At 44.7% G+C, this 27561-nt stretch overlaps 1 protein-coding gene across 2 annotated transcripts in view; it reads left to right on the top strand.

Moving 5' to 3' along the window:
• LOC146797519 (inter-alpha-trypsin inhibitor heavy chain H3-like) overlaps positions 1 to 27561 on the top strand; it is a 415853-nt gene that overhangs the window by 145117 nt on the left and 243175 nt on the right. For both annotated transcript variants that reach the window (XM_085624536.1, XM_085624537.1), the window contains exons 11-12: positions 14966 to 15147; positions 17815 to 18000. In XM_085624536.1, coding sequence (XP_085480662.1) covers positions 14966 to 15147; positions 17815 to 18000 — 368 coding nt within the window. The remainder of the gene's footprint in view (positions 1 to 14965; positions 15148 to 17814; positions 18001 to 27561) is intronic.

Raw genomic sequence — 27561 nt, 5'->3', positions numbered from 1 at the left:
GTCATTATGATCAAATTCTAAATGTTGTCATAAATATTGCACGTAAATTAAAAACTTTAATATACAGGAGCTATGGTATATTTTACTACAAAACAGGCAGCCGCAAGTGCCGTTACCTTTGCAGACAACAGGGTCATGATTTGAATGGTGCAGCAGGTGCAATAGCACCGGACCCAAATGTTGTCATAGTTCCTCTAAACACATAATATTGCTATATTTGATTACTAAACAGGCAGTCACAATTGCAGTTACCTTGTAGTTAAAAGGGACTTGATTCGAATGGTGCAGCAGGTGCAGTGGCACCAGGAGCAAAAGCTCTAGGGATCCCACTAAACCCAGAATATTGCTAAAACATAAAACCAAACAGACAGTCACAGGTACAGTTACCTTGCAGACAACAGGGTCATGATTTCAATGGTGCAGCAGGTGTGGTGACACCAGGACCAAAAGCTTTAGGCTTCCCACTAAACACCTACAATTGCCATACTTTACTACCATGCAGGCAGTCACAATTGAAGTTACCTTACAGTTGAAAGGGGCTTGATTTAAATGGTAAAGGAGTTGCAGTGACACTGAGGCGAAAAGTTGTCATAACTCAACTAAACACAAACTATTGCTATATTTTACTACCAAACAGGCAGCCACAAGTGCACAGTGGCGACTCGCACAGGTAAGAGTGGTGTGGGTGGGGCAGGGTGGGGTGGTGGAATAAGGCAGACGATGGAATAAGTAATATTAAATAAATAATAAATGGAACCACTTACTTTGTGCTCGCAGCATCGCTGCGCCGGCGATACTGCGATCGCAAAGTAAGTGGTTTTATTTATTTATTTACTATTACTTATCTCGTCATCTGTCATATTCCACCACCCCCCACTGCACCCAGCCCCATCGATCTTACCTGTGCGAGCTGCTACTGCAAGTGCAGTTATTTTGCAGGCAATAGGGTCATTATTTGAATGGTGCAGCAGGTGCAGTGCACCAGGCCCAAACGATATTCAAACTCATCTAAACACCTAATATTGCCATATTTTACAACTAAACAGGTAGTCACAAGTGAAGCTATTTAGCAAGCTTTAGGTTTATGATTTCAGTAGTGCAGCAGGTGCAGTGGCACCACCGGGACCAAAAGCTCCAGACACCCCACTAAACACCGATTATTGCTATAATTTACCACTAAGCAAACAGTCAAAAGTGCAGTTATCTTTCAGGCACTAGGGTTATGATTTGAATTGTGCAGGAAGTGCAGTGGCACTGGGCCAAAAATGTTGCCAGAACTCCGCTTAGCACCTAATATTGCTATATTTGACAACTAAACAGGCAGTCACAATCAATCAATCAATCAGTGACACTTATAAAGCGCGCTACATACCCGTAGGGTCTCAAGGCGCTGGGGGGGGGGGGGGGGGGAGGGGTGCCGCTACTGCTCGAACAGCCAGGTCTTCAGCTTCTTCCTGAAGGAGAGGTGGTCTTGGGTCAGGCGCAGGTCGGTCGGGAGGGAGTTCCAGGTCTTGGCGGCCAGGTAGGAGAAGGACCTTCCTCCTGTAGTCGCTCTTCGGATGCGGGGGACGGCGGCGAGGGCGTGGTTGGCTGATCGGAGGTGGCGTTTGGGAGCGTAGAAGTTGACTCGGCTGTTGAGGTAGCTCGGGCCTTGGTCATGTAGGGCTTTGTGTGCGTGGGTGAGGAGGCGGAAGGTGATTCTTTTGTTGACGGGGAGCCAGTGAAGGTCTCTCAGATGTCCGGAGATGTGGCTGGTTCGTGGGATGTCGAGGATGAGTCTGGCTGAGGCGTTCTGGATCCGCTGGAGTCTCTTCTGGAGCTTTGCGGTGGTACCGGCGTAGAGGGCGTTGCCGTAGTCCAGTCGGCTGGTGACGAGGGCCTGGGTGACGGTCTTCCTGGTCTCGGTGGGGATCCACCAGAAGATCTTCCGTAGCATGCGTAGGATGTTGAAGCACGCCGAGGAGACGTTGTTGACTTGCCTGGTCATGGAGAGGGAGGAGTCCAGGATGAAGCCCAGGTTGCGTGCATGGTCTGTCGGTTTGGGTGCGGTGCCCAGGGCGGGAGGCCACCAGGAGTCGTCCCAGGCGGAGGGTGAGGAGCCCAGGATGAGGACCTCCGTCTTGTCCGAGTTCAGTTTCAGGCGGCTGGTCGTCATCCACTCGACTACCTCTTTCATCCCTTCGTGCAGGTTGGCTCTGGCGGCGGCGGGGTCGTTAGTCAGGGAGAGGATCAGTTGGGTGTCGTCGGCGTAGGAGATTATGCTGAGGTTGTGTTTGCGTACGATGGCCGCGAGGGGGCTCATGTAGACGTTGAAGAGGGTGGGGCTCAGAGATGATCCTTGGGGGACGCCGCAGATGACTTCGGAGGCCTCTGACTTGTACGGTGGTAGGCGGACTCTCTGTGTTCTTCCGTCGAGGAAGGAGATGATCCATTCCAGCGCCTTGTCCTGGATTCCGATGTTGCTGAGGCGCCGTACTAGGGTGCGGTGGCAGACCGTGTCGAATGCCGCGGAGAGGTCTAGGAGGATGAGGGCCGCTGTTTCTCCATTGTCCATCAGGGCTCGGATGTCATCGGTGGCGGCGATGAGGGCGGTCTCGGTGCTGTGATTGGCTCGGATGCCGGACTGTGAGGGGTCGAGGGATCCGTTCGTCTCGAGGAAGGCGGCCATCTGCTTGTTGACGGTCTTCTCGATGACTTTGGCTGGAAACGGGAGGAGCGAGATGGGGCGGTAATTCTTGAGGTCGGTGGGGTCCGCTGTTGGTTTCTTGAGTAGAGCGCTGAGTTCGGCGTGTTTCCAGCTCTCAGGGAAGATGGTGGTGTTGAAGGATGTGTTGATGATGTCTCGCAGGTGGGGTGCGATGACAGCGTCGGCCTTGTTGAAGACGTGGTGAGGGCAGGGGTCGGTCGGTGATCCGGAGTGGATGGAGTTCATCGTGCGGATGGTGTCTTCGGTGCTGATCGGGGTCCAGGCGTGGAGGGTGGTGGTGGGGGGTGGTTGTTCGGTCATGGTGTGCGTTGGTTGGTTGTTGAAGCTGTTGTGTATGTCCGTGATCTTGTTGTGGAAGTATGAAGCGAGGGAGTTGCAGAGGTCTTGCGATGGGGTGATGTCGTTGTTTCCTGCGCTGGGGTTGGAAAGCTCTTTCACGATGTTGAAGAGTTCCTTGCAGTTGTGTGCGTTGTTGTCCAACCGGTCCTTGAATGCTGTTTTCTTGGCGGCGCGGATCAGCTGGTGGTGTTTCCGGGTGGCAAGCTTGAAGGAGGTCCTGTTGTCCGGTGTCGGTTCCCTTCTCCAGACTTTCTCGAGGGCTCGGCAGTTCTTCTTGGAGCTCTTGAGTTCGTCGGTGAACCATGGGGCCTTCTTGCTGCCGGGTCTGCTAGGCGGGGTCCTCAGTGGGGCGAGTTCGTCCGCGCAGTTGCTGATCCACTTCGTGAGGTTGTCGGCGGCCTGGCTGGGGTTCGCTGAGCTGGCAGGAGGGTGCTGGCTCAGGGAGGTGGCGAGCTGGTCTGCTGTGATCTTGTTCCAGCTTCTGCGGGCGGCCTGTTGCTGGTGTTGGTGGGTCGTCGTTCTCTTGAAGGTGAAGTGGACGCAGCTGTGGTCCGTCCATTGAAGCTCTGTGGCGTGGCTGAAGTCGATGTCTGTGCTGGAAGAGAAGACTGCGTCGAGTGTGTGTCCGGCGAGGTGGGTGGGGGTGGACACCAGTTGCTTGAGTCCCAGGTTGGCGAGGTTGTCGAGCAGGGTGCTGGTGTTGCGGTCGTTGTTGTTCTCCAGATGGAAGTTGAGGTCTCCCAGGAGGATGTAGTCGGCGGAGGGGAGGGCATGCGGGCTGACGAAGTCGGCGATGTCCTCGCTGAATTGTGTGCGTGGTCCAGGGGGTCGGTAGATCAGGGTGCCTCTGAGGGTGGTGTTCGGGTTGGTGTGGATCTGGAAATGCAGGCGTTCCGCGCTGGTCAGGGTGTTGTCGGTGCTGGTCGTGAGACGGATGGTGTTCCTGTGGATGATGGCGATGCCTCCTCCCATCTGGTTGGCGTTTCGGTCCCTCCGGACGATCTTGTAGCCCTCTGGGATAGCGATGGCGATGTCGGGAGCTGAAGAGGCGTTCAACCAGGTCTCCGTGAGGAAGGCAACGTCAGGGGCTGTGGCGTCTAGAAGGTTCCAGAGTTCGATGGCGTGTCTGTGGACGGAGCGGGTGTTGAGCAGGATGCACTTGAGGTGGGTGCTGCTGGTGTTCGACTTGGCGGGTGCTGGTGTGAGGCTGGTCCGGATGCAGGTGAACTTGCAGGCGTGGCAGCTGAAAGGTCCGTGGGTACGTCGTGGAGTGGCTTGATGGCATTCTGGGAGTCGGCCGGTGTTGAGTGCGATGAGGGTGGCGGCGGAGTACGTCAGGCGGGTCGGTCGGGGTCCTCGTGGGCCAGGGGTCCTGGCACTGGGCGCGGTCCGGTCGCGGACGGGCGCAGACGGGCTTACCTTTGGCGCGCCTTCGGCGCACAATCGGCGCGCCCGCTGCGCGTGACCGCTGCGCGTTCGCGCGGTCGCCATTTAAGGCGAAGTGCGCGGGTGGGCGGAGCAGCTGGGAGGCGGGAGCGGGGAGGGTACAGAATAGAAAAAGGGGCGGGGAAAAGCGGCGGTGGCGGGAAGGGAGGGCGGAGGGCGGCGAGGTAGGCGGACAACAAGGAAGGAAACCAACACAGGCACAATGAAATAAAATTACAAACAGGCACAAATTACTGACAAAACAAGGCAAAAACAACAGCAGCGGAGGCAGCCGGCAACCGGCAAACGAGGCAGCAGCGAGGCAGAGGGCAGGCAAGGGGCACACGCAGCAGCTGGTGGCCGTGCGGCGCGGGGGTGTCCCACAGGTGGGTCACCCCACAATTGCAGTTACCTTACAATTGAAAGGGGATTGATGTAAATGGTGCAGCAGGTGCAGTGGCACAGGGACCAAAAGCTCTAGGTACCCCACTAAACACCTAATATTGCTATATTTCACTCCTAAACAGGTAACCACAAGTGCAGTTACCTTGCAGACAATAGGGTCATGGTTTGAATGGTGCAGCAGGTGCAGTAGCACAGGGCCCAAAAGTTGTCAGAACTCCTCTAAACACATAATAATACTATATTTGACTACTAAACAGGCAGTTGCAATTCCAGTTATCTTTCAGTTCAAAGGGGCTTGATTTGAAAGGTGGAGCAGGTGCAGTGGCTCCGTGGCCAAAAGCTCTAGGGACCCCACAAAACACAGAATATTACTAAACTTTACTACTAAACAGGCAGTCACAAGTGCAGTTATCTAGTCGGCACAAGGGCCATGACATCAATGGTGCTGCAGGTGCCGTGGCACTGGGGCCAAAAGTTGAACTCCTCTAAACACCAAATACTGCTATATTTAACCACTAACTAAGCAGTCACAAGTGTAGTTACCTTTCAGGCACTAGGGTCATAATTTCAATGGTACAGCAGGTGCAGTAACACTAGGGCCCAAAGCTCTAGAAACCCCTCCAAACACCAAATATTTCAATGTTTTACTACTAAACAGGCAGTCACAAGTGCAGTTACGTTGCCGTCAATAGGGTCATGATTTGAATGATGCAGCAGTTGCAGTGGCACCTGGGCAAAAAGTTGTCACAACTCCTCTAAACACCAAATATTGCTATATTTTACTACTAAACAGGCAATCATAACTGCGGTTATCTTGCAGGCACTAGAGGCATGATTTTAATGGTGCAGCAGTTGCAGTGTTAGAACTCCTCTAAACATATAATAATACTATTACATCAATGAATTATATTATTTCCCTCTTTCATTTCATTTTTCAAACTTTTGATATTGCTTAACCACACTGTGCCACTAGTAATAGCACACAATATTGCCTTTTTGTAAATAAGCAAGTCATAACTCTTTAACAGACTTTCTGTACCTTATATTGTACATCTATTCGGCAAGCTACAACAAGAAACAGCTTATTTTTAATCACATAGGCGAAACCTTATGCATTTACCAATGCTTGTTTAAAGCATGCAATTGCCAAAACAAACACAGATTTGTTTTTTAAACTAAGGCCCCTCTAGTCACACTTGGTCACTTGAACAGATGCTAACATAGGGGCATCTGTCTGAAGGGTTTGTTAAGGCTTTTGAATCCAAGTGTGTGGGAATTTAACCCTGGTAACTCAACTAAGGAGTTTCATTTATTTTAAGTTTTTTAAGGTCTATGTTTATCTTGTACTTTATTTATTTGTTGTTTATGAATTCTGTGAGTAGACGAGGATGTGATTATGTTTTAATGATGCTTTAATGTCCTGCATTGCACTTTTATGGCTGCCTCTGGCCGCTGAAATAAAGTATTATGAATCAATCAATCAACTAATTACCTAGACAAATAAATAAGTTGGGCTATGGTAATCACCATAGCTGAGACTGTTACATATCATCCAAAAATAATTCATTTATATCAATGTCACATTTAATGGCAGATGTTGCCACTAGAAGATTAAACACACACTAAGAAAACATCTTCATGAAAGACCTGACTATTTATTTGCTAGAAATGAGTTTGGAGACTATGGGCCATATGTAGAAAGCAAAATTGCGATCGCAAACGCCGAAATTCGCCGAATTTCGACGTTTGCGATCGCAATTTTGCTAAGTGGTATGTAGGAAGGCAAATCTGCGTGCAAAATAAGGATTCTCTAAATTTGCGATTCCTTATTTTGCAATTGCATTTAAAGAATCGCAAATTTTGCAATTCCTTAAATGCAATGTAAGAAGCACCAAAAAAGTGCAATTTGCCCTTAAGGAATCGCAAATTACCACCAACTACAGGTTGGTGGTAATTTGCGATTTCTTTAAAAAATGCATATTTTTGCATTTTTCAAAGTGGCATGTGGTGCACACACATGTCCTTAGGGCATGTATGTGTGCCACATGTGCACCCATGCTCATTTCAGGGGTGCAACAGGGTGTCCCTTTGACACCCTGGCACACTTGAAATTGCATTCTCAATTTGCGATTCTCTAATTGAGAATCGCAAATTGAGAATGTCTTCCCATTCATTCCTATGGGCCTCTAGGCCCATAGGAATGAATGGGGAGGTATTCCTTAATTGCGAATTGCAATTTGCAATTCACAATTAAGGAATATGTAGGATTCGCAAAATTACTTGCTAATCCTACCTACATTCCGTTTTGCAATTCTCTAACTGCGATTCCCTAACAATTGCAATTAGAGAATCGCAAAACACGTTCTACCTACATATGGCCCTATGTTCTGGGATACATACGTAGACTAGAGTCATTATGTCGCCATCTAGAGAAATAACAAACGGAGGAGCAAAGCATTAAGAGCCTCATGCTGTCTTCTTTATGGCTGTTAATATTTTCCTGGGGAAAAACATTTGATCATGTAGATGCTTTTCCCAGGATGACTTTACCTCGCCATTGCGAGTTTGTCTTTCAGAATTTGCCATAACTTTCAGTTCTGTTTTTCTTTCACATTCCTAATGTATAAAACTCAGGATTGTAAGCAAATAATCCAAAAGAAACCACCCAGGTTATATGTTAGGAATATACCTGGGTATATGGGGTAACATAATAGATCTAAGTTCAATTTGCACAGACTCAGAAAAATGAACCCTCATTATTGAGGATCAGAAATAGGACCTAAGTGATGCGAAAGAGAGGCTCAGGTATCTACTACTTGGAAAAGTCTCATGAAGGTTGGTGGAAAGCAATAGGTTTTCCTGTTATTGGTAATATAGTGCTTTTGCTGGAGACGTTCTGTGGTAAGAGGCCCATATGATTTTTTTCAATATCAGTCTATTGGAAGCCCTACATAAAAATATCATTCCAATTGTATTATATTTGCCTGTATTTCTTGCCTGAAAAGCACACGTTGCGCTCTCCTGGGATTGGTGCTGTGCATCGGAACATGTGTCCAGCTTTTGCAGCTTAAGAAAAAGGGAAAGAAAATGCAGGCCCTCAACTTGCGAAAGATAATTTAAAATCCCATTTTTATTCGATTATGATCACAATAAGCCCAAAGCCAGCCACACATTCTGCCTTTACTGTCCTATCTCAAGATGTTTGTCTTGGGCCTGTAATTATGGCACCGACTCATCAAACTTTATGCAGGCCTTCTAGCAATGATGATCAGAGTTCTCTACCGGTGCGGGCTCTGTCAAATAAATGGATGCCCTCTTCTTCTAGGTGGTGCCCCTGCCCTGGTTGTGAGCATGTAGAGGAGACAGACTTGCACGTTTTGCTTTTTTGTCCCTCTTATATCAGGGCACGATGTAAATGGATTATCTCCCTTTGTAAATTGAGAGGATTTAGGGATTACAGGGAGGTTTTTAGATTATTAAAACATGATACGACCCCTGTGTTTGTCTTTGCCACTTCAAGATTCCTCCTCTCAATGTGGTTTATAAGAAATGTAATAATTAAGGCAAATCTTGTGTAGTATTATGATGTTTTAACTATTGATCTACTGTTCTTACTTTTGGCCACTGATTGTTTCATTACCTGATTCTTTTAGTATTTTTTAACTATTTTATCTAATGTACTATGGTCTAGTATGCCCTATGAATTTTTATTAATATGTTTCTGTATTATATGTTTGTGCTTTTATGGTTTTTAACCGAAATAAAGCTTTATGAAACTGAAACTGATGATCAGAGTAGATGTTACATGACTACCATATTTGAAATCATAAAGTGTATTCCAAATTTGGAGTCTGCAATGTTAAGGGAAGGAAACACAACCCCAGAGATATTGCCTCCTATACTTTAACAGAAATATGACGAAATCCCAGAAAGGTACCTCGAGATAAAAAGTCTCTAAAAGGCCCTAGGGTTGAATTATGCCCTTTTGTGGTAAAAGTAAAACAATTTCTACTTCAGATCTGTCAGGCTCAATAATTGAAGGAGTGGCAACGATCACAAAGTTTGTATATAAGGTATTTTATTTTGTTGTTCTTCACCTTTATTTCATTCTTCTTGCTTGGTACCTTTTTTGTAATGTGGCGGGATTGTTTTCAATATTTATATCATCTGCCAATCATGCACCGGTTAGCCTTTAACCTTTTCAATAGTGAGAGCTACTTCTGATCCGTGAAAAATACCCCAAGCTACTGCCTAATTGATGGATTAGCAAACCCCACAAAAACAGATCAGGGCTTGTTGGCCCCTAAGGACCCTCAGCATCCAAGGGGACTTCATCTCCCAGCCAGCAGTGCACCAGGTGGTGCGTTTGCAGAGTGGTGGAGAAAGGGGGCGGGGTCTCAGCGACTTTTTGAAGTTTTGTATTAGAGCTGGTGGGCTGTTTGACCTCCCTTCCCTGGGCCGATTTGGTCCCCGGGACCCCATCCCTCAGGGCCTTTTGTTGAATGGGAAGGTGAGCAGCACGGCTCCCCTTCCTGGGCTGATTTTGGCCTCGGGGACCCCATCCCTGGGGTCCGGCCTTTATTTATATATTTTATGTTTTTTTTAAAAAGGGGTGGGGGGTCCGTGCCTATCCCGAGTCGATCTTGGACTCGGGAACCAATCCCCCAGAGCCTGGCATTTAGTTTTCTATTTAAAGTAAAAGGGGCGGGGGCTGCGCTGATAGATGATGCATGGATATCTTCTGAGCACCCGTATGAACCCAATATGGAATTTCTTTCTTTTATAGGCATCTATTGCTCAAATTATGCAAACTACGAACAGAAGCCAAACAAACCAAGCCAAGATACCTTTTGGGGAAGCACAGGCACTTTTAATCTTTAATTCTAAATCCAGCAAAGCTGACTGGGCAAAAACCTGGGGAGACCACGCTGAAAAAGGTGTGTTTCCTATAGCTGCTTTAACTTAATGTGTATAAAATAATGACAACTGGAAAATCACCCTAGAGGACACCAAATAATGGAAAACCAATTTTAAGGAAGGACAATTTTAAAGAAATCCCCAAAAATCTAAAATTAAAAGAAACATTTTAGAGGAAAGATCATTTTAAGGAAAATCACTTTAAATATCTAATTTGCTATTTATGGCTGATGGCTGATGGCTAAGTGAAATACCTTCAGTTGAAGGTGCCATGCCCCATGCTATCTGAGAAATCCCTACTTGGGTTCGCACATTTGCAAATTGCTAATATTAAAGAAGGGGCCACTTCTGTTATATCAGAGTGCCATGGGGGGCACAAAATTTGGCACAACTAACTATTGCTGCCCCCAGGAATCTATTTATAATATGGAGCCTGGTACACTGTGGTTGCTATAAGGAATTCACTATGTGTTTTCTTCAACACTTTGACATGATGAATGATAGTATGTCAGTGGAGAGCCTCAAGAGGGTATACCTAATTAAAAAAGTTCTCACATTTTATTATGTTTTTCCTGTATTTGGTCTTATAGAGAACTCCAAAAGAACTTCAATTTCAGTCACTTGGAAGGGAAGACTGAATGGGTGCCCTCTCTTCCCCAGGTTATGCTTTCAATTTATATGCATAGAGATACATTTGAAGGCATTTGGTGCCCCTGTTGAGGTATGCTACTCAACTTTCGTGGTAACTGAAATGATACAAAACGTGAGCACTGTGTCCAGCCACTATCTTAAAAAGAAACAGATTAACTTCTGCCATACGCAATATAATGTCATGGGTAATGGAGTGAGTATCTTAAATGTACAACAGGGCCAAAAGTTTAATTGGAAATTATTATACTTTATACTTCTCATTCAGCAGGATAGAACATACACTGAAGAGGAAAAAGTAAATATTGCTGCAGAGATCTAATAACATTAGCACCTGGGGTAATTACAGTCTTGTTATTATTTCCTCATTTCAGAGGCTGCCCACAAGTTATACTTCCTAATCCCCTGCTTATTCCTTTCTTTGGAGTTGCTGATGTTCCCCGTACACATTTCTACGTATGTCTTTGTTCTATTGTGCACAAGTATAAAATTTAGAAACTCTTTTACAAAGACCCCTTCCAACATTCAAACAACAAAATTTGATGGGTGGGAATGTTTGCAAAAGTCCCACCGACTGGCAATTGCATTCAGACACATTCCAATCCAAATCACAATACATCATTATTGTATAGTGCCGTATATGTTATGTTGTATACAGTAATGTTATCTTTCAACGATTTTTTAATAATATGTGATAAAAATATGTTACAGTGAACAAATAGTTAAACAATAGTAAATGGTATTAACTCCTTTGGTGCGTCGGACACACAGGAGCCGTCCGACGCAAAAGTGCTTATGTGCGTTGGATGCCCCCCACGTGTTCAATGCCATGGCAAAGGAAAATGTTGTGGTGGGGGCACTAGAGGGATTTCCTTTCCCCCAACACAGCCTCGGGAGCTGGGGAAGAGCTTATGCAGCACCCAAGGCTGTTTACTTTGTTTCACTGAAATGACGATCAGTGCACACTTCACGCTGACGTCATTTCAGTGAAACCGAAACTGAAATGAGCCAATGGGCTCATTTCAGTTTCTCTTTCTACATGCTCAGGGGGCTACATCAGCAAACTGGATACTACTGATTGAAATCATATATTATTTAGGGGTGGGGTGGCCCTAAATGGGCATGCCGATATCCCCACCCCAAAACGACCTCCAGACACCTTTTGTCCCCCCTAGGGGGCAAATGAGGAGTATTATCCCCAACCTGCCCCCGTGGGGCAGAAAGCCCACTAGACACCAGCAATTCTTTTTTTTTTAATAAAAGTGGAGTGGGGGCTGCCCACAAAGGGAAAGACCATGCCCCACCCAAATATATTTGGAAACAGTCTTTCTGCCCCCCCGGCTAGGGTAGAAAGCACATTAGATACCAGGATTTATTTTTTAATGGTATTTAGGGGTGGAGGCTGCCCTAAATGGGCATGCAAATGCCCCCACCCTCCCAAAAAATTCCAGTCTTTAGGCCCCTTCAGGAGGCAGATGGGGGCAATAGTCCCTGATCGGCCCCCAAGGGGGGGGGGAAAGCCCACTAGGGATTTTTTTTTATACATAGTGGTGGGGGCTGCCCAAAATGGGCTTGCAAATGCTCCCACCCCACACAAAACTGCCACAGTCTTACGGCCCCCACGGAGGCAGATGGGGCAATAGTCCCTGATGTGCTCCCCGGGGGGCAGAAAGCCCACTATGCACCAGAGATTATGTTTTTTTTAAACGTAGGTGTGAGGGTTGCCCAGAATAGACATGCCAATGCCCCACTTCCAATGTAGAATCGCCTAAAAGCGTATTTTAAAATTAATATTGCGCTTAGAGTTTGCTGTGCTATTTCCTCAATCCCTATGTTTATGGCCCTTCCTAGTCGTATGCCCCTGGCTCACCGATAGAAGTGAGGTATCATTTTACCCGGTAGACTGAGGGGAACGCTGAGTGGTAGAACATTTGTGCCGGCACAGTGATCCCAGACAGAAATGTGAGGAAAATGGGATTTTTTCAGCTAAACTTGAGGTTTGTAAGGGATTCTGGGTAGGAAAACGTTGGGGGATCCATGCAAGCCACACATCCCTGGACTCCCCTGAGTGTTTAGTTTTCAGAAATGTGTAAGTTTCCCTAGATGGCCGCCGAGCCCGGAGCCAAAAAACAGGTGACCCCGCTTGTAAAACTAAGTTGTTTTTTGATTGGTAATTTTGATGTCTCCTCAATACTTTTTGGGGCCTTCCCTGCCATGGGTATTTATCCCACCCACACAAGTGAGATATCATTTTTATTGTGAGACCCAGGGGAATGTTGGGTGGTGGGAAAATTGTGTCAGGCCAGTGATCCCACAACTTTACCGCACAGAAACATGAGAAAAAATTGATTTTTCCAGCTAAATTTGAGGTTTGCAGGGGATTTTAGGTGGGGAAACGTTGGGAGATCCATGCAAGCCATACCTCCCTGGACTCTCCCGGGTGTCTAGTTCTCAGAAATGTCTGGATTTGGTAGGTCTCCCTAGATGACCGTCGAGCCCGGGCCAAAAACACAGGTGACCCCCCCTTGCAAAATCAGGTAGTTTTGAGATTGGTAATTTTTATGTCTCTACAATATGTTTTGTCGCCATTCCCTGCTGCATGCACTTGGCCCACGCTAACAAGTGAGGTAAAATTTGTTTCAGTATCAGGAGACTTTGGGGAATGCTGGTTGGGTGGAAGTTTGTGGTTCCAAGCAGATTCCAGAACTTTCCACGACAGAAATGTGAGGAAAATGTTTTTTTTGTGTGCAAAGTTTGAGGTTTGCAAAGGATTCTGGGTAACAAAACCTGTGAGAGCCACACAAGGCACCCCTCCTGGATTCCCCTGGGTGTCTAGTTTAAAAAAATGTATAGGTTTGCTAGGTTTCCCTTGGTGCCGGCTGTGTTAGGGTTCAAAATCTACAGTTAGTCACATTGCAAAAAAAAGGAAAAAGGATCAGTTTTCATTGGAAAAATGTGATGTGTCCATATTGTGTTTTGGGCCGTTTATTGTCACGGGCACTAGGCCTACCCACACAAGTGAAGTACCATTTTTATCGGGAGACATAGGGGAATGTGGGCTGGGGGAAGTTTGTGGAAACACGCAGATTCCAGAACTTTCCATCAGAGATATTTGAGGACAATGTGTTTGATTTTTACAAAGTTTGAAGTTTGCAAGGGATTCTTGGTAATAGAACCTGGTGAGAGCCACACAAGTCACCACATCCTCGATTCCCCTTGCTGTCTAGTTTTCAAAAATGTGTAGGTTTGCTAGGTTTCCATAGGTGCCGGCTGAGCTATGGTTCAAAATCCACAGCTAGGCACATTGCAAAAAAACAAGGCCAGTTTTCACTGGAAAAATGTGATGTGTTCACATTGTGGGTTGGGCCGTTTCCTGTCGTGGGCACTAGGCCTATCGACACAAGGGAGGCCTCATTTTTATTGGGGGCCTTTTTGGAATGCGGGGTGGGTGGAAGTTTGAGGATCCACCTAGATTTCAGAACTTTTCATCACAGAAATGTGAGGAAAATTAGATTTTGTTTTACAAAGTTTGCAAGGGATTCTGATTACCAGAACCTGGTGAGAGCCACACGTCACCCCATACTGGATTCCCCTGGGCGTCCTGTTTTAAAGCATGTATAGGTTTGCTATGTTTCCCTAGGTGCCGGCTGAGCTAGGGTTCAAAATCCACAGCTAGGTACATTGCAATTAAAGGGCCAGTTTTCACTGGAAAAAAGTGATGTGTCCACGTTGTGTTTTGAGTCGTTTCCTGTCGCAGGCACTCGCCCTACCCACACAAGTGATGTAGCATTTTTATCGGGAGACTTAGGAGAACACAGAATAGTAGAACAAGTGTTATTATCAATTGCCAAAACTGTGTAGAAAATGTTGGTTTTCTTACAATAGTCAGCCTGTCCCTGAAAGCTGGGAACATGGTGATTTCAACACCACAAACCCTTTGTTGATACCATTTGCAGGGAAATATCCAGATGCTTTCATCTACAGCACTTTTTCCCCATTTTCCCACAAAACCCCAAATTTAGCTGTATTTTGGCTTATTTCCTTGGTCTCCTTCAGGGGAATTCACAAACTCTGGAAGCCTTTAAAATCCTCATTATGTTGGAAGAAAAGGGTGCAAATTTGGCGTAGATACCTTATGTGGTCAAAATGTTACAGGAGTCTAAGCGCAAACTACCCCAAATAGCCCAAAAAAGGCTTAGCATAGGGGGCGGAAAGGCCTATCAGCGAAAGGGTTAAACATATTATTTAGTGTCAACATTGTTCGGTGATATCATTGGTAAAGTAGTTTAAATGGGATGTTAATTTTATTTTACTCAAAATAATACAAGTACACCGTTAAAAATAGAATCCCATTTATGAATTATTATCCAACTCACCTCCAGTAACTGTAAGCTACTGTCTTTAAGCTGAGAAAGTACTTTGACCTACACACTGGGGCCATTAAAAATATGGTGTCATATGATAACATACGACATTTTAGCATAAGCATTGTGATAGTTACAGTTTGTTTTTTCTTTCACACAGGTGAAATTAACCGTGAGAGGATTCTGTCAAATGCTAAAGAGGCAATAGAAGGGCACTTGACTTTGTATTCCTTGGGCTTTGGTAAAGATGTTGATTACAATTTTCTGGAAAAGCTTGCATTACAAAATGGAGGAGTAGCTCGCCGCATTTATGATGACTCGGATGCTGCAGTCCAGTTACAGGTACACAAACAAACAGCTACTTATATTGAGATCTTATTCTGATGTTTCTATTGCCAGCCAATATATTTAGTAAACATGCTCATTGGAAGATGTAGGGCGACTTTGTTACAAACTCAAAGAATTCAAAATATCTAAGTTGATAGCTTCGGAATCACTGACTCATGAGTCACTGCTGTGCCACTGATGTGTCAAATGCGTACATATGGCATTCTGTCTGTGTGTAAAGGTAGGTGCAATTAATTTGAACTTAGTGGCCAATTATGATGCGGTCGGAAAAGGCTACAACCCTCGGTCGAATGCCTTTCAGACCGCATCGTAATATGCCGGTCGGATTCCTTTCCGACCGCCTCATTACGATGGAGGCAGTTGGAAATGAATCCAACCAGTCATTCTGGCTGGCTTCCTCAGCCGGTCGGATGCAGCCAGTAATCCCAAGGGTGGCTCTTTCTGCCCTAGCAATTTTGGGTTTCGGCAGCCTTTCCATGCCGGCATTTCCAACACAGAAAGTCTGTCGGAACTCGCATTTGGGGCACCCAGCAGGGCCTAGGGGGCTCCTATGGTGCCCCTCTGTTGATGTATGCACCCCGTGGCAGGCCCCTCAAGGGGCCTGCCATGGGGTGCAGGGATGAAGTGCTTTTCCCATTTTACAATGGGAGCGTGCATTCCAGACGGTTTATGGACTGAATGCATGCTCCCATTGTAAAATGTAGGAATGTGACCTAATAATGTCGCATCCTAATGGGCCAGTCAGGACCGCCGACTGTGTGTTGGTCGGTCCCATGACTGAGATGATGTTGGGCGGAGCGAACTCTGCCTGACATTGTAATCAGCCACAAATATTCCTCAATATTGTCTCTAGAGATTTGCTTGAATGTCGACTTCTATTCTTGTATTGAAACTCATGAGCCCTGACAAGCACTTTAGTCAATGAATTCCCATAGAAAGCAATGAGGGGAGAGACAGAGATAGTGCCTAACAATTTAATAAATGCCTAGAAGAACTTATTTCATTTTATCATACATACACCTGAAGACCTTTAGCCTTTGGACTGTACTGTTACCAAGCTATAAAATACCTGACATGGGGCTTCTTTTGGAGTTTGGTGGAACTGAAGCCCCGCCATAAATTTGCAGGGCTCCTTCTCCTCTAAACACGTGCTTCGTACGCCTCATTTAGAGGTGGATGACTCACAGGTTTCTGAAGGTAGAGACTCGGCTTTCTCCACTGTCGGAAACTTCTGACGTGGCAGGTACCCACCACAGGGCGAACAGGCCCCAGTGAAGGTCACTCAACTGTGTTTAGAAAAGGAACACCAGCACATCACTCTGCTTTGGACCGCTATGTGAGGCGTGGTGGTCCTGGTCCAGGAAATTCATCATTTACAAACCATGTTCAAGGATAAATCTGTCTCTATCAGGGCCATTGATTCTTTGTGCTTTAGAACAAATTCCTTCTTTGGAAGTTAGTCTTGAAAAGCTAAACACAGTTCGGAATACTATTTTCCCACCCCCTGAGAGGGATTTATGGCTACAAAGACAACCACATACACTGAAGAAATCTTTGTCATTATAAATGGGTTTTCTCCTGCCAGGAACCTCTTTGTGAATTACTCACAGGAATAAGAAAGGTACATTTGGTTATAGACTTACCTTTGCGAGTAAGACCCTAGATTTTTAAATAAATAGTAATAATGCCAATGACAGTAAAATAGAAAACAAAAGTAATCAAACCTACTAAAATCAGAAAAATTATGCCTGACCAGAAACGTGTCCCCAAACTATTCAATAAATGAAGTGGTAGTTTTTCAGGAAACTATTGAATTGTTTCAAAACTTTGGAGCCGTGTCTAAAAAAGGATTGCCTCTGAGTCCTCCCTTCCTCAACTAATGGACCTCTTAGAAGAGAAGATTTTTGTCTTCATCCTTTGATTTCCGTGATAAGTAGGAAGTTACTGTACAGGAATGTATTAACATAATAGGATGTCATTATGTTACGGGTGTAGCTTCGTATTGGCAGTCACCACGGGCTGTTGCTGTCGCATAAAGTGTAGCTCTCACATTGTTAGTCATTTCTGGTGGTCACGGGCGGCGCAAATAGCAGGCCTATCTGGAGCTTTGTGTTGCAAGTCACTATGGGTGGGAGGGCCTTGGCATGGGCAGACCCATTCACAGTCACAAAGAGCTTAAAATTCAGGCTTAGCAGGGTTATAGTGCACAGAGTCCATATGCCACCAAAATGGGTTAAACAACAGAAAGCAAACACAATCTGGGGGTGAACCTGCAAAAAGGGCCAGCGTGAACTCTCCATAACCTCAAACCTCCTTCGCTTTCTCTGCTGTTGGCTGCAATTCAGTAAGCAAAATCATAATTGGTTGATGATGCTTTTGTGTGTGCATTAATTGGCCTTATGCGCACATGTTAACTTTAATTTTCATTGATCTGTGATACATCACAAATGATGTACAACTCTGGGTTGCAGCTGATTGCGAATTTACACCAATTCAGATTCAAAACCTTTAGTCTGAATAAAATATGGAATTGTGATTTTACTATATGTCTAGCCAGTAGCCAACTTTAAAAAGTTTTGGGGGAGCAGTCTCTGATGTTTTTCAGGCAATCCATTAAATTGTATATAAGGCCTTTATTTTCTCATCATGCTATTTTCCCAGGGTTTCTTCAGTGAGATTGCTAATCCACTGCTTTTGGGAGTCCAGATGAAGTATCCTGGTGACTATGTAAATGATATTACCCAGAACACATTCATGCACTATTATGGTGGCTCAGAAATTGTGGTGGCTGGACGAGTTACAGATAATGAATTGACAATACTACCGGTGGAGATCAAAGCTGAAGGGGTAAGATAAAGCATTGCATTCTATAATATTTTATGACATTAATGCCGACCCTTTAGATCTTTTCATTAGGGTGAAGTCCTTGCAGTAAGCTGATCAAGGTAGCGTTTTTATTGTGTCATCCCCTGGTATTAGTCGCTCCGTTCAGTTCACATTCTATGTAAAGAATAGTATACATTTGTGTTACACATTTTCTCTCTGAACTGCATCCTTTTCTGCATTATTATCAGCAAAGTGCCACATTGTTATGTTTTAGAGAATGGTATAAGTCTTTACACCAAATTTTTGCATTTGAAGCTCACATTTCTTTAGAATGGTAAAAATGATAATTTTACTCTGCACGCTCTCCATTTCTGAACTTCTCTTTTACCATCTATGTCCTTGAGTCAGAAATACTGTGGATTCTGGTGATTTCCGTGCTCACTTATTGTTCTCTGGAAGTGTTGTGCAGCATTATTGCTGCAGCTTGATTTCTAATGGTTAAAGAACATCTCAGAACAAAGATAAACAATAGTGTCTTTGTGTTGTACTGTCAATATTAAGAAGGGTCAGATTTTGTATACACCTATTTTTACAATAAATATTTAGCTATAGGTTTAGAACATGCTGTTTTGTAGGACCCTTACTACTGATTGATGTGATATGCAAGAACATTTTTTATAACTACTTAAATCTGCAACATTATTGCTACAGGTAGAGTATTTCTTGCCATTAATGTGAATTGGAGGATGTGCATTGAAGTCAAGGGCACTGCGTGTGACTGTGTGAGCTCCCATGGCTTTATCCCGAGACACAATATTCCGGAGTAATTCGGCTCATACAGATGACTGCATAAAGGGTTTGGCCATGCTTAGTCCTCCATAGAACCTTGAAGGGCTCCAGTGGTATTGAAGCCAAAGATTCGTGGCCTGATGTCCAAGCTCCCGAAAGTCAATATGGCTGCCGGCGAGACAAACCTGCTATAAGCAAAGGAGGCTTGTCTTCTGGCATGCGTGCAATGGACACAGAGTAAACAGTCACTTGTAGGAGCTGCTATAAAGAGAAGGGGGCATCAGGCTGTTCATGCCACCTTCTGTTTTTTGGTGAGTAGAGTCTGGGAATCAGACCACCTGTATCCCTTGAACACTGTGCCTTGCTGCTTGTGCCAATAGGCACATGATTCCTTTACAGGCTGGACTGCATCTCCTTTGTCCCCTTTCTCCCAGACTAGGTCAGGACGGGGCAAGATTAACTTTTTGTTGCTGTAAACCTCTGACTGCTGGGTACTGTGAATGCCAACAATACCATCTGCATTAATGTTGGTGAATTGCCATTATTATTATGCTGCCTGATTGGAGAACTGGGTGACTTGTTATTTAGGTCAATCTGTTGGCTGTGTGGAGCTTTTACTGGCACCAGGGTCTCGTATGGGGCACAGTAACAAGTGAGTATATGCAGAGGCCAGAACTGCAGAGGCTTGGACGAAAAAAAGCAGATTTACAAATGCAAATTCAGTGTGAGAAGTCTCATATTTTGCCCTTCATCAGGCCTCAAGTAATTGATTTGTGTGCGCTTAGTTACCATGGGGTGCAAGACACCAGTGAGGACTGACCCCTCATCAGTTGATGACAAAGATGTTTGTGAGTCTTTATAAAGGGATGAATCTCACCAAGCCACCCTGGATAATTTCTTATTAGCTATACACGATTCACATGTGGCGTTTGAGAAGAAAACTGACACCATTGCACCAGATTGAAATCTACTCAGAGCAGGCCAGAATAAGACGTGGAAGAGAGAGGATGACACAGCTAGAAAATGATATTGCTCACATGCAGCCAAATTCATAAGCAAATGAACACCTTAAGAGCTTGCACCAAGATCCTGGAGAAGAGGGTGGATGTGTAGGGGGTGTTCCTGCTGCAGCAACATCAAAATAGTCGGGATACCTGAAAGCACTAAAGGCTCTGATGTGGCTGCATTTTGGAAGATTGGATATAGATGTGGGTTGCACCTTGGGGACTGTCTCCATTATTTATAGAGTGCCAGTGGTGAGGCCGGCTCCAGGAGTCCCTCCGGGGCAAATTGTTACAAAATGACTAAGCTATTGGCATTGGTACTTGTTGTCGCAATGCTGATGTGAATTTTATTTGGTACCGCTTCTGAAAGAAAACATGTGCTTAGTTTGAAACTGAAAAGAGAGCAAGGCTTAATGTAAGTCATGGATTTCCTTTTGTGCTCTCCACTGCTAATTATGACAGGAGTTTTGTTTGGCCCCCATCTACATCCTCACTCTTTTCTAATCTGAATTGTGGTCAGTATATACGTTTTGTGTTTTAGGAGGGATTATAAAGTTGTCTGTCCTTTTAAAAAAAAAATATAATAGCAATTGTAAATATTTTACTCTAGGTGGTCCAGTCAGTGAGATCCCATTTAGTGCTCTTCTGTAGCGGTGTGACTTCAGCCATTTTCAAATATATGCCCACGCAATTTCTTTCCAGTGAAGAGGAAAGTCTCATTTTAGTCACCTGGCGCAGGTAGGTACTGTGCCACAGGGGAGTCGCTTGGGTCAGGCGGCCGCGCCAGTCCATTTGCCCAACCATGTAGCTCCAGAGCCGTACCACTGTTCTGCTGGCATGAGGTAAGAAGTCTAAGTTTTGTGTACTATATGATAGCTGAAAAAGGGGGACACCTTCCATCGCCGCATGCTCCAGCGCAAACGCCAGGGCCGTTGGTGAGATATACCCCCATTCATTTATGATCAATAAATATGAGGCTGCGTAATATGAATATACATCGGCTGCTGCGATGCCACCACAATATGTTGATTGGGCGCAAGTTTGTAGTGCCATCCGGACCTCCCCATCATTCCATAGGAATTTTCTTATGGCCGGTGTTTATTTGTGCAAACCAGGATCGTGGTATATGATATGGGAAATTCTGGAATTAGTACTCGAGGTAGTGAGACCATTTTGAAAATCGCTGAGCGCCCGCACAGTGAGAGCTGAAGAGAGGACCATATTGTTGTCTCATCTCGAAGACTGGCGACAAGTGGGTAGATATTGTGCGCCCATGAAGCCTTTGGGCAAGGTGACATGAAGATACCCAGGTATTTAAAGCCCTCAGTAGCATGTGTTAACAGGGCCGACCAGGTGCATCGTCCTTGGTCTCCGCTTACTGGGAACATCACAGATTTAGAAGGATTGGTATGGAGCCCGGTAGTCTGGGTGAATACTCGGAGAATATGCAAGATTCGTGGGCCTGAGATCCATGGGTCAGTCATGAAGAGGACGTCAGCCGCATATAACACAATACGGTCGGGTTGCGATCGTGGCCATTCAAAACCCTGGAGTACCGGGTCGCCGCATACCCATGCCGCCAAAGGTTCCACAGCCAGGGCAAATAGGAGTGGGGACAAGGGGCAGCCCTGTCGCATATGGAGCAGACGGGGAAGGGGGCCGAAAGATGTCCTGCCATGCGGACCGAGGTGGTGAGGTTTGTGTACAATAGGCGGACATATGTTAGAAAGCTCGGGCCCAAATTGACGGCTTCAAGAAGTTGGAAAAGGTACACCCAGCTGAGAGAGTCGAAAGCTTTGTCAATATCGGCTAACAATATGGCTGCAGGGTGCCCTAACTCTGGGGCTATAGCCGTGGCATTATGGACCCAACGAATATTGTGGCGGGTGGCCTGATGTGGCATAAAGCCAGATTGATCTGACTGGATCAGGTTCTGCATGCAAGCCCGCAGGCGATCTGCCAGGACCTTACCCAAGAGTTCAGGCTTGAAGTTGATGAGGGAGATGGGTCGGTATGAGGATGGATCTTTTGATGGGTGACCTGGCTTCAGAAAGAGGACAATCTCGGCATGCTGCCAGTCCCGGGGTAACAGGTGTTGTTCAAAGGTGTGTGTGGCCGAAGAAATTCCATGGGGAATCTATTGGGGCTGGGGGCCCGCCGGGACGCATTGCCACAAGCGCCGCGTTTAGTTCATACATAGTGATAGGGGCATCTAGGTGATCACGCATCTGGTCCGTGAGTTTACGGGGGGATATCTCTAAGGAACTCCGCAATGAGCACTTTCCGATAACTGTTCTTATCATATGTAGATGTATGCAGACCCCCATCTGTGCCTCGAATAATTGGGATGGTGGCTGGGGACCACCCCACCTGACATAATCTATGGAGCATTTTTCTGGATTTGTCTCCCCACTGATTGATACGGTGTTGCGAAGCCAGCCAGATTTCTTTCGCCTGACCTGTGAAGTATTATTGTAGCTGTTGTTGCATTTGAAGTATGCCACAATGGAGGAAGGGGCTAAGTTCTTGAATATATTGCACCTTGAGGGAAGTATAGTGGGCTTCCAATTCGGCCCGTTGGTTGGGATGTTTATGGCAATCCCTTGGACTGTGGGTTTCAGGGCCTCCCATAGGGTAGCCTTGGATGGGGCCGATGCAACATTTACGTCTAGATATTCTTGATGCGTCCTAGTAAAAGTTTCCTGATAATCATAATCACAAAGGTGCCATGGGGACATATGCAACCTAAAAGGAGGTTTTTGGGAGCATGTTTGGCGTATAGCAGAGACCGGGGAATGATCCGACAGCCCCCTAGGAAGATGGGAGACTTGAGGGAGTCTATGGATTTAGGTGCATGTTGTTCACTGGTAATCTAACCAGGATAGGGAATCAGGAACTGTGGACATGTAAGTGTGGGACAGCTCAGTGGTGTGATACTCGCACCATATGTCTGACCATCCCAGTGTGGTGGCAAGGTGGCTCAATTTCGAAGTATTGATTGAGAGGCCTGTGTTGGGCCCACGCTTTCTATCTAGTGATGACATGACATCATTCCAGTCTCCCCAAAAGGGTCAATCCATCCGGGAGTTCGCCCCAGAGACGGGAGACTTTGTCAATGAATGTGTTCCCTAAGAGTTGGGAGCGTAATTACTACCAATGTTAATGTGTTCCCCATATAGTGTACCTGATAACATGATGTATCCTCCCCCTGGATCTATCCAGTGCCTTGTGTGCACGAAGGAGACATGGTGATGGATGAGAATAGCAGTCCCCCGGGAACCCCTGGTGAACCCCACATGGCATATCGAGTGGTATCTGAACCACGCCAGGCAGAGACCTTTGGTGCCTAACAGGTGCGTCTCCTGCAGGAGAAGGATGTCAGCTCCGTAATGCTTAGCCTGATGAAGAATGGCGCCCCTCTTGATTTTGTTGAGTAGCCCCCTGATATTCCATGATATCACAGTCAGATCCCCAAGTGGGGAAGTGTGAGCCTGCGCAGTCATCTAGTGCCTATACTCGAGCTTTGAGGACCTAGCGTATCGGAATCTGGGTCATGTGTCTGCGCTTGTGCTAAAACTAAAACTATTCTAACAAAAAAAACGTGAACAACCCTTCCCACCTTCCCCCCGTAACTGCCATGAACAAGGAGCATCTGTCACGGTGAAGGACACCCCAAGCCCCCAACAGTGGAGCCCAGAATCCCTCCGCCAATGGTTCCAAAATTTCCCATAACACTTCAACATGGTGTACTGGGCAGCCGTGTGGCTTGTTGTCCATGCCGCCTCAGTGCTGAGTAAGAACAGGATTTTACAAATATCGGACCATCAGTAGGAAACTGGAACCAAGGAGCCCGTCTGCTGATTCAGTTCAAGATGCTCACTCGGGGCTGGCTGAGCGTCGGTCAGAACCAGATCTGTGTCGCCGCTTTGATTTCGCCCTTATAGATCTATTCTGCTAAGAGCCACTGGAAGAATTCGACTCCAGCGGTGGCGGAGAGTGAGGCTTCAGATGAATCCTTTCATCCATCCAAGCAAAGACAGCCTCTGGCGTGTCGAAAAAGAGTGACTTGCAATTAAAGATGACGCATAGTCTGGCAGGATAAAGGAGCATGCCGCCGTGAAGGAAAAATCATTATGTGCCATCACTTTTAATGATGCCTCGGCGGCGCAAACTGCAGAGCCATATCTACGAGGCCACGTAAAGTCACCATGCATGGCTTTTTATGGTCACGTAGATATGGTGTGAGACAACGCAGCATAAGTCATTGTGTTGTCTCATACTGCGATAGGGAGGCCTGCCATGGGTTTTAGAGTGGGTGTTGCCACATAACACACATGGCATTTGATACATTTCCAGATTTACCACATGCTGTAAACCTGGGAATGCGTCAAAAGCCTATGCCTCCCCAGGGGTAGCATAACAGTTGTTTTTATGAAGGAATGTGTCCTTTCCTGCAAAATAAATCCTGATTTCAACGCAAGCGCTCTGGCACGTGGTGCAAGGGAACCTGCGTTGGCGCTAGGCAGCCATTTGTGTGCCAGTTCAGTGTAAGAGGCAGGAATGCACATCTCATAGATACATCGCATTCCTGCCCTTTTCTTTTGATGCAGGGCAATGCAGCAAATTGACGTGCAGCGATGCCCTGCATCAAATTGATGTAAATAAGCCCCCGGTTCTTATTGTAATATTGAATAACCCAGATGTGCGGATTGACAAACATCCCTCCTTAAGCCAGTGGATGGACCCCATTGCCAATTCTAGCACTTTTTATTTAAGATAATTCTCCACCTGCCACAATTGCTTATATTATTATTTCGAGACTTAGATATTGCAATTCACCACATACTCATGCTAATTTTATATGCAGTGTGTTATGGATGTGGCAGCCTGTCATGTAATATGGGCAGGCTGGTGCGGAACAATACATCACTGTAATAATGATCAAACTGCACTGACTCCCTGAAGAAGACAGGACTACTTTTAAAGTTTATTGCTAATAAGACATTTTTGGAAAAGTGTCTTTTACCGAATATTTTGAATAGCATGTTCCTTTGGAATTGCATTATTCCAATTAGAATAAGGTTCTCTAAATTTGGAACCGGAGCTGTAAATCGCTCTCTGTCATTGTGTCCAGATCAATACATTAAACTAACCACAGACCATTTTGCATGTTGCGAATTTTCAAAACTGTCTTTACGCATGCCATTTCTTAAGTTCCAGGAAGGTATCTGTCAATAAAGCATAACATAAAATAATACAACTCTCATACCTGTAGAAGCTCTTATTCGTTTTATTCTTCTTAATTTTTTTCTTCTGATTCTGATGATGATGATTATTATTATTATTGTTATTATTACTATTATTATTATTATTATTATTATTATTAATAATAATAAAAATAATAATAATAATAATAATAATAATAATAATTATTATTATTATTATTATATTATTATTGCTGTCTATGAATAAAAATCGTAATAATAATACTTATTATTATTATTATTATTTGGTAGTAATATTATTGTTGTTTTGTTGTTCCTTTTGTTATTAACATTATGTTTATGTACTTTAAAAGAAGTCGATATAGAAATTTGACAATAGCCAGTAGCCGAAGAAAATGATCTATGGTTTGGCAAACTTCCTCTAACATACTCATGTGAGAAACTCTAGCGAAGCAAGCCAAATTCTTCTGAAGAGTACCACGTGACTCATTTTTCAGTAGCACAGGGCAGCTCATTAATTTACTCTTTTAGAGATGTAAGAATGTGATGCATCAACAACTAAAATGCCACTGTAATTAGGAAGAGATTAAATCAGCAAACAAATGTGTTTTATATATTCAAGCAAGATACTGAAAGATTAACATAAATAATAGTGATAAATAGAGTTAAATGCTAAAATGACAGGACATCTACTAGTGGGATTCTCTGATCTACTCTCTTCCTACGGTTAAGAGAAGTTCTGCCAGCATCTTTGCCCTTGATTTTGGCTTTTCCACCACAAAATAGAGTATTTTTCATTACCATTCAGCTCAAAATGTTGACCTGTATAGTAATGTTGTACACCTTCCAACTAAATAGTATTGCAACAACTTATTCCTATAAAGAATAGACTATAGGCTTTGACTACCTGCCTGTCGCACAGGGACTCAGAGAAAGAGCGCTGTGTCTAGGAGCCATTTGGTGAACGTATAACTGTCCCAATGGGCATTCATGATGTGCTATTATACCAGAAGTACTCCCCATTAGCAACTCAAAATGAGATTGCGAGTTGTATTTGAACAGACCTAGAGTTCCCAGATGTTGAGGTCCCTAAATGAAGTCAGGAAAAAACACCACTACTAAGTGGGGAAGGAGGCAACTCCTTTTGTTTTATATTCCCTCACACACCCTAGTGGTGTCATGCTTCATCATTGGGACACCTCGACGCCTATAAGTCGAGGTGGGCTCGACCATATTTCAGGGAGCTCTTAAGAAGATGTTTTTGGCCAGGGGGATAAAGATTAAAAACCCACAGCAGTTCCCAGTATCCCTTTTATTCTTGGAACTGCCAGGGGTGATAATAAAATAAAGTTTAAGGGTCAGTGGGGATATTATGGTCCTAAGACCCTATAGCCAACATGTTTCAGTCCTGCTTGGCCCCATGAAGGGTGCTGGACTTTCTTCAGGGTGGAAAATAATGCCCCCTGGAATGGGTAGGGCAGAAGATTTCCCTGCACTACTGGGGATAAGGGCAACTAACGCTCCTTATCAATTCACGTAGACTGATTAGTCTTATATGTCACTCCATCCCGTTTTGAGAGGGGTATCGACTCCAAGTGGAAAACTACCATCTATGGGGTAGCCCTGTAGTCAAACAGCCATCAAGGGTCCTGCCCCTCGTATCAACCTGTTCGGAGGTGGTTCCCCCCTTCAGCAAGCGGCCCTATGTTGGTGGCCGAGGAGAGTACCTATGGTGGCCACCGTTCATCCCTGCCAAGCGTAGCAGGCACCGTGAGGTGCCTGCCACGTTGTGCAGGGATGAACACAAGCTCCCTGTACTGTATGGGAGCTTGTACTGCAGCCGGTTTCCAACTGCATCACAAGCTCCCATACAGAAAAGGGAGCTTGCGACCGCACCATGTGCCGTCACATAATAATTCAGCGGTCCAGATTGCAGACCAGAGATTGGTCGGACCCGTATCCTCAGGAGGATGCAAATCCGCCTGACATCGTAATAAGGCCCATTGTGTGAAGAATATCGGGACATTAAAAATATAATACACCAGAGTATCAAAGGTAAAAATATTGTTTTTTGTTTTGTTTTAATAACTTTGTAAAAAATATTGATGTTGAAAATATCATTGTAAGTAATATCGTTAATTCGTTTTTTAGTAAGATATTATTTTATTTATGAAAAGATTGAAGTTTGCTTTTTTGTTGTAATAATGCATGCAATTAAATGTTTTTTTTAGCAGCAGGGTATTGGGTTTTTAGGGGATGAGGTGGGGAGATTTTTAAAGAATTTATATTTAAATTGTTTAAATATAATGTTAATATTTTGAAGATATGCAAATGAATAATTTAGAATTTTTGCATGTATTTTACCATATTATTATAATCTTAATATATTTTAATTCGAAATTAATCACGATATATGTTAATGGTATGATTTAATAAAATATATAATAAAATATTAAAAACACATACATTTCTTTTTAAATAAGTAGAACGTTTAGAAATATTTTTATATAAAAATAATTAATTAAAAAAAGTGTAATAAAAAAAGTTATAAACATAACTTTTTT

This window comes from Triturus cristatus, chromosome 9, assembly GCF_964204655.1.
Source record: "Triturus cristatus chromosome 9, aTriCri1.1, whole genome shotgun sequence".
NCBI classification, from domain to species: Eukaryota; Metazoa; Chordata; class Amphibia; order Caudata; family Salamandridae; genus Triturus; species Triturus cristatus.
This window is presented reverse-complemented; position numbering and strand designations above follow the sequence as displayed.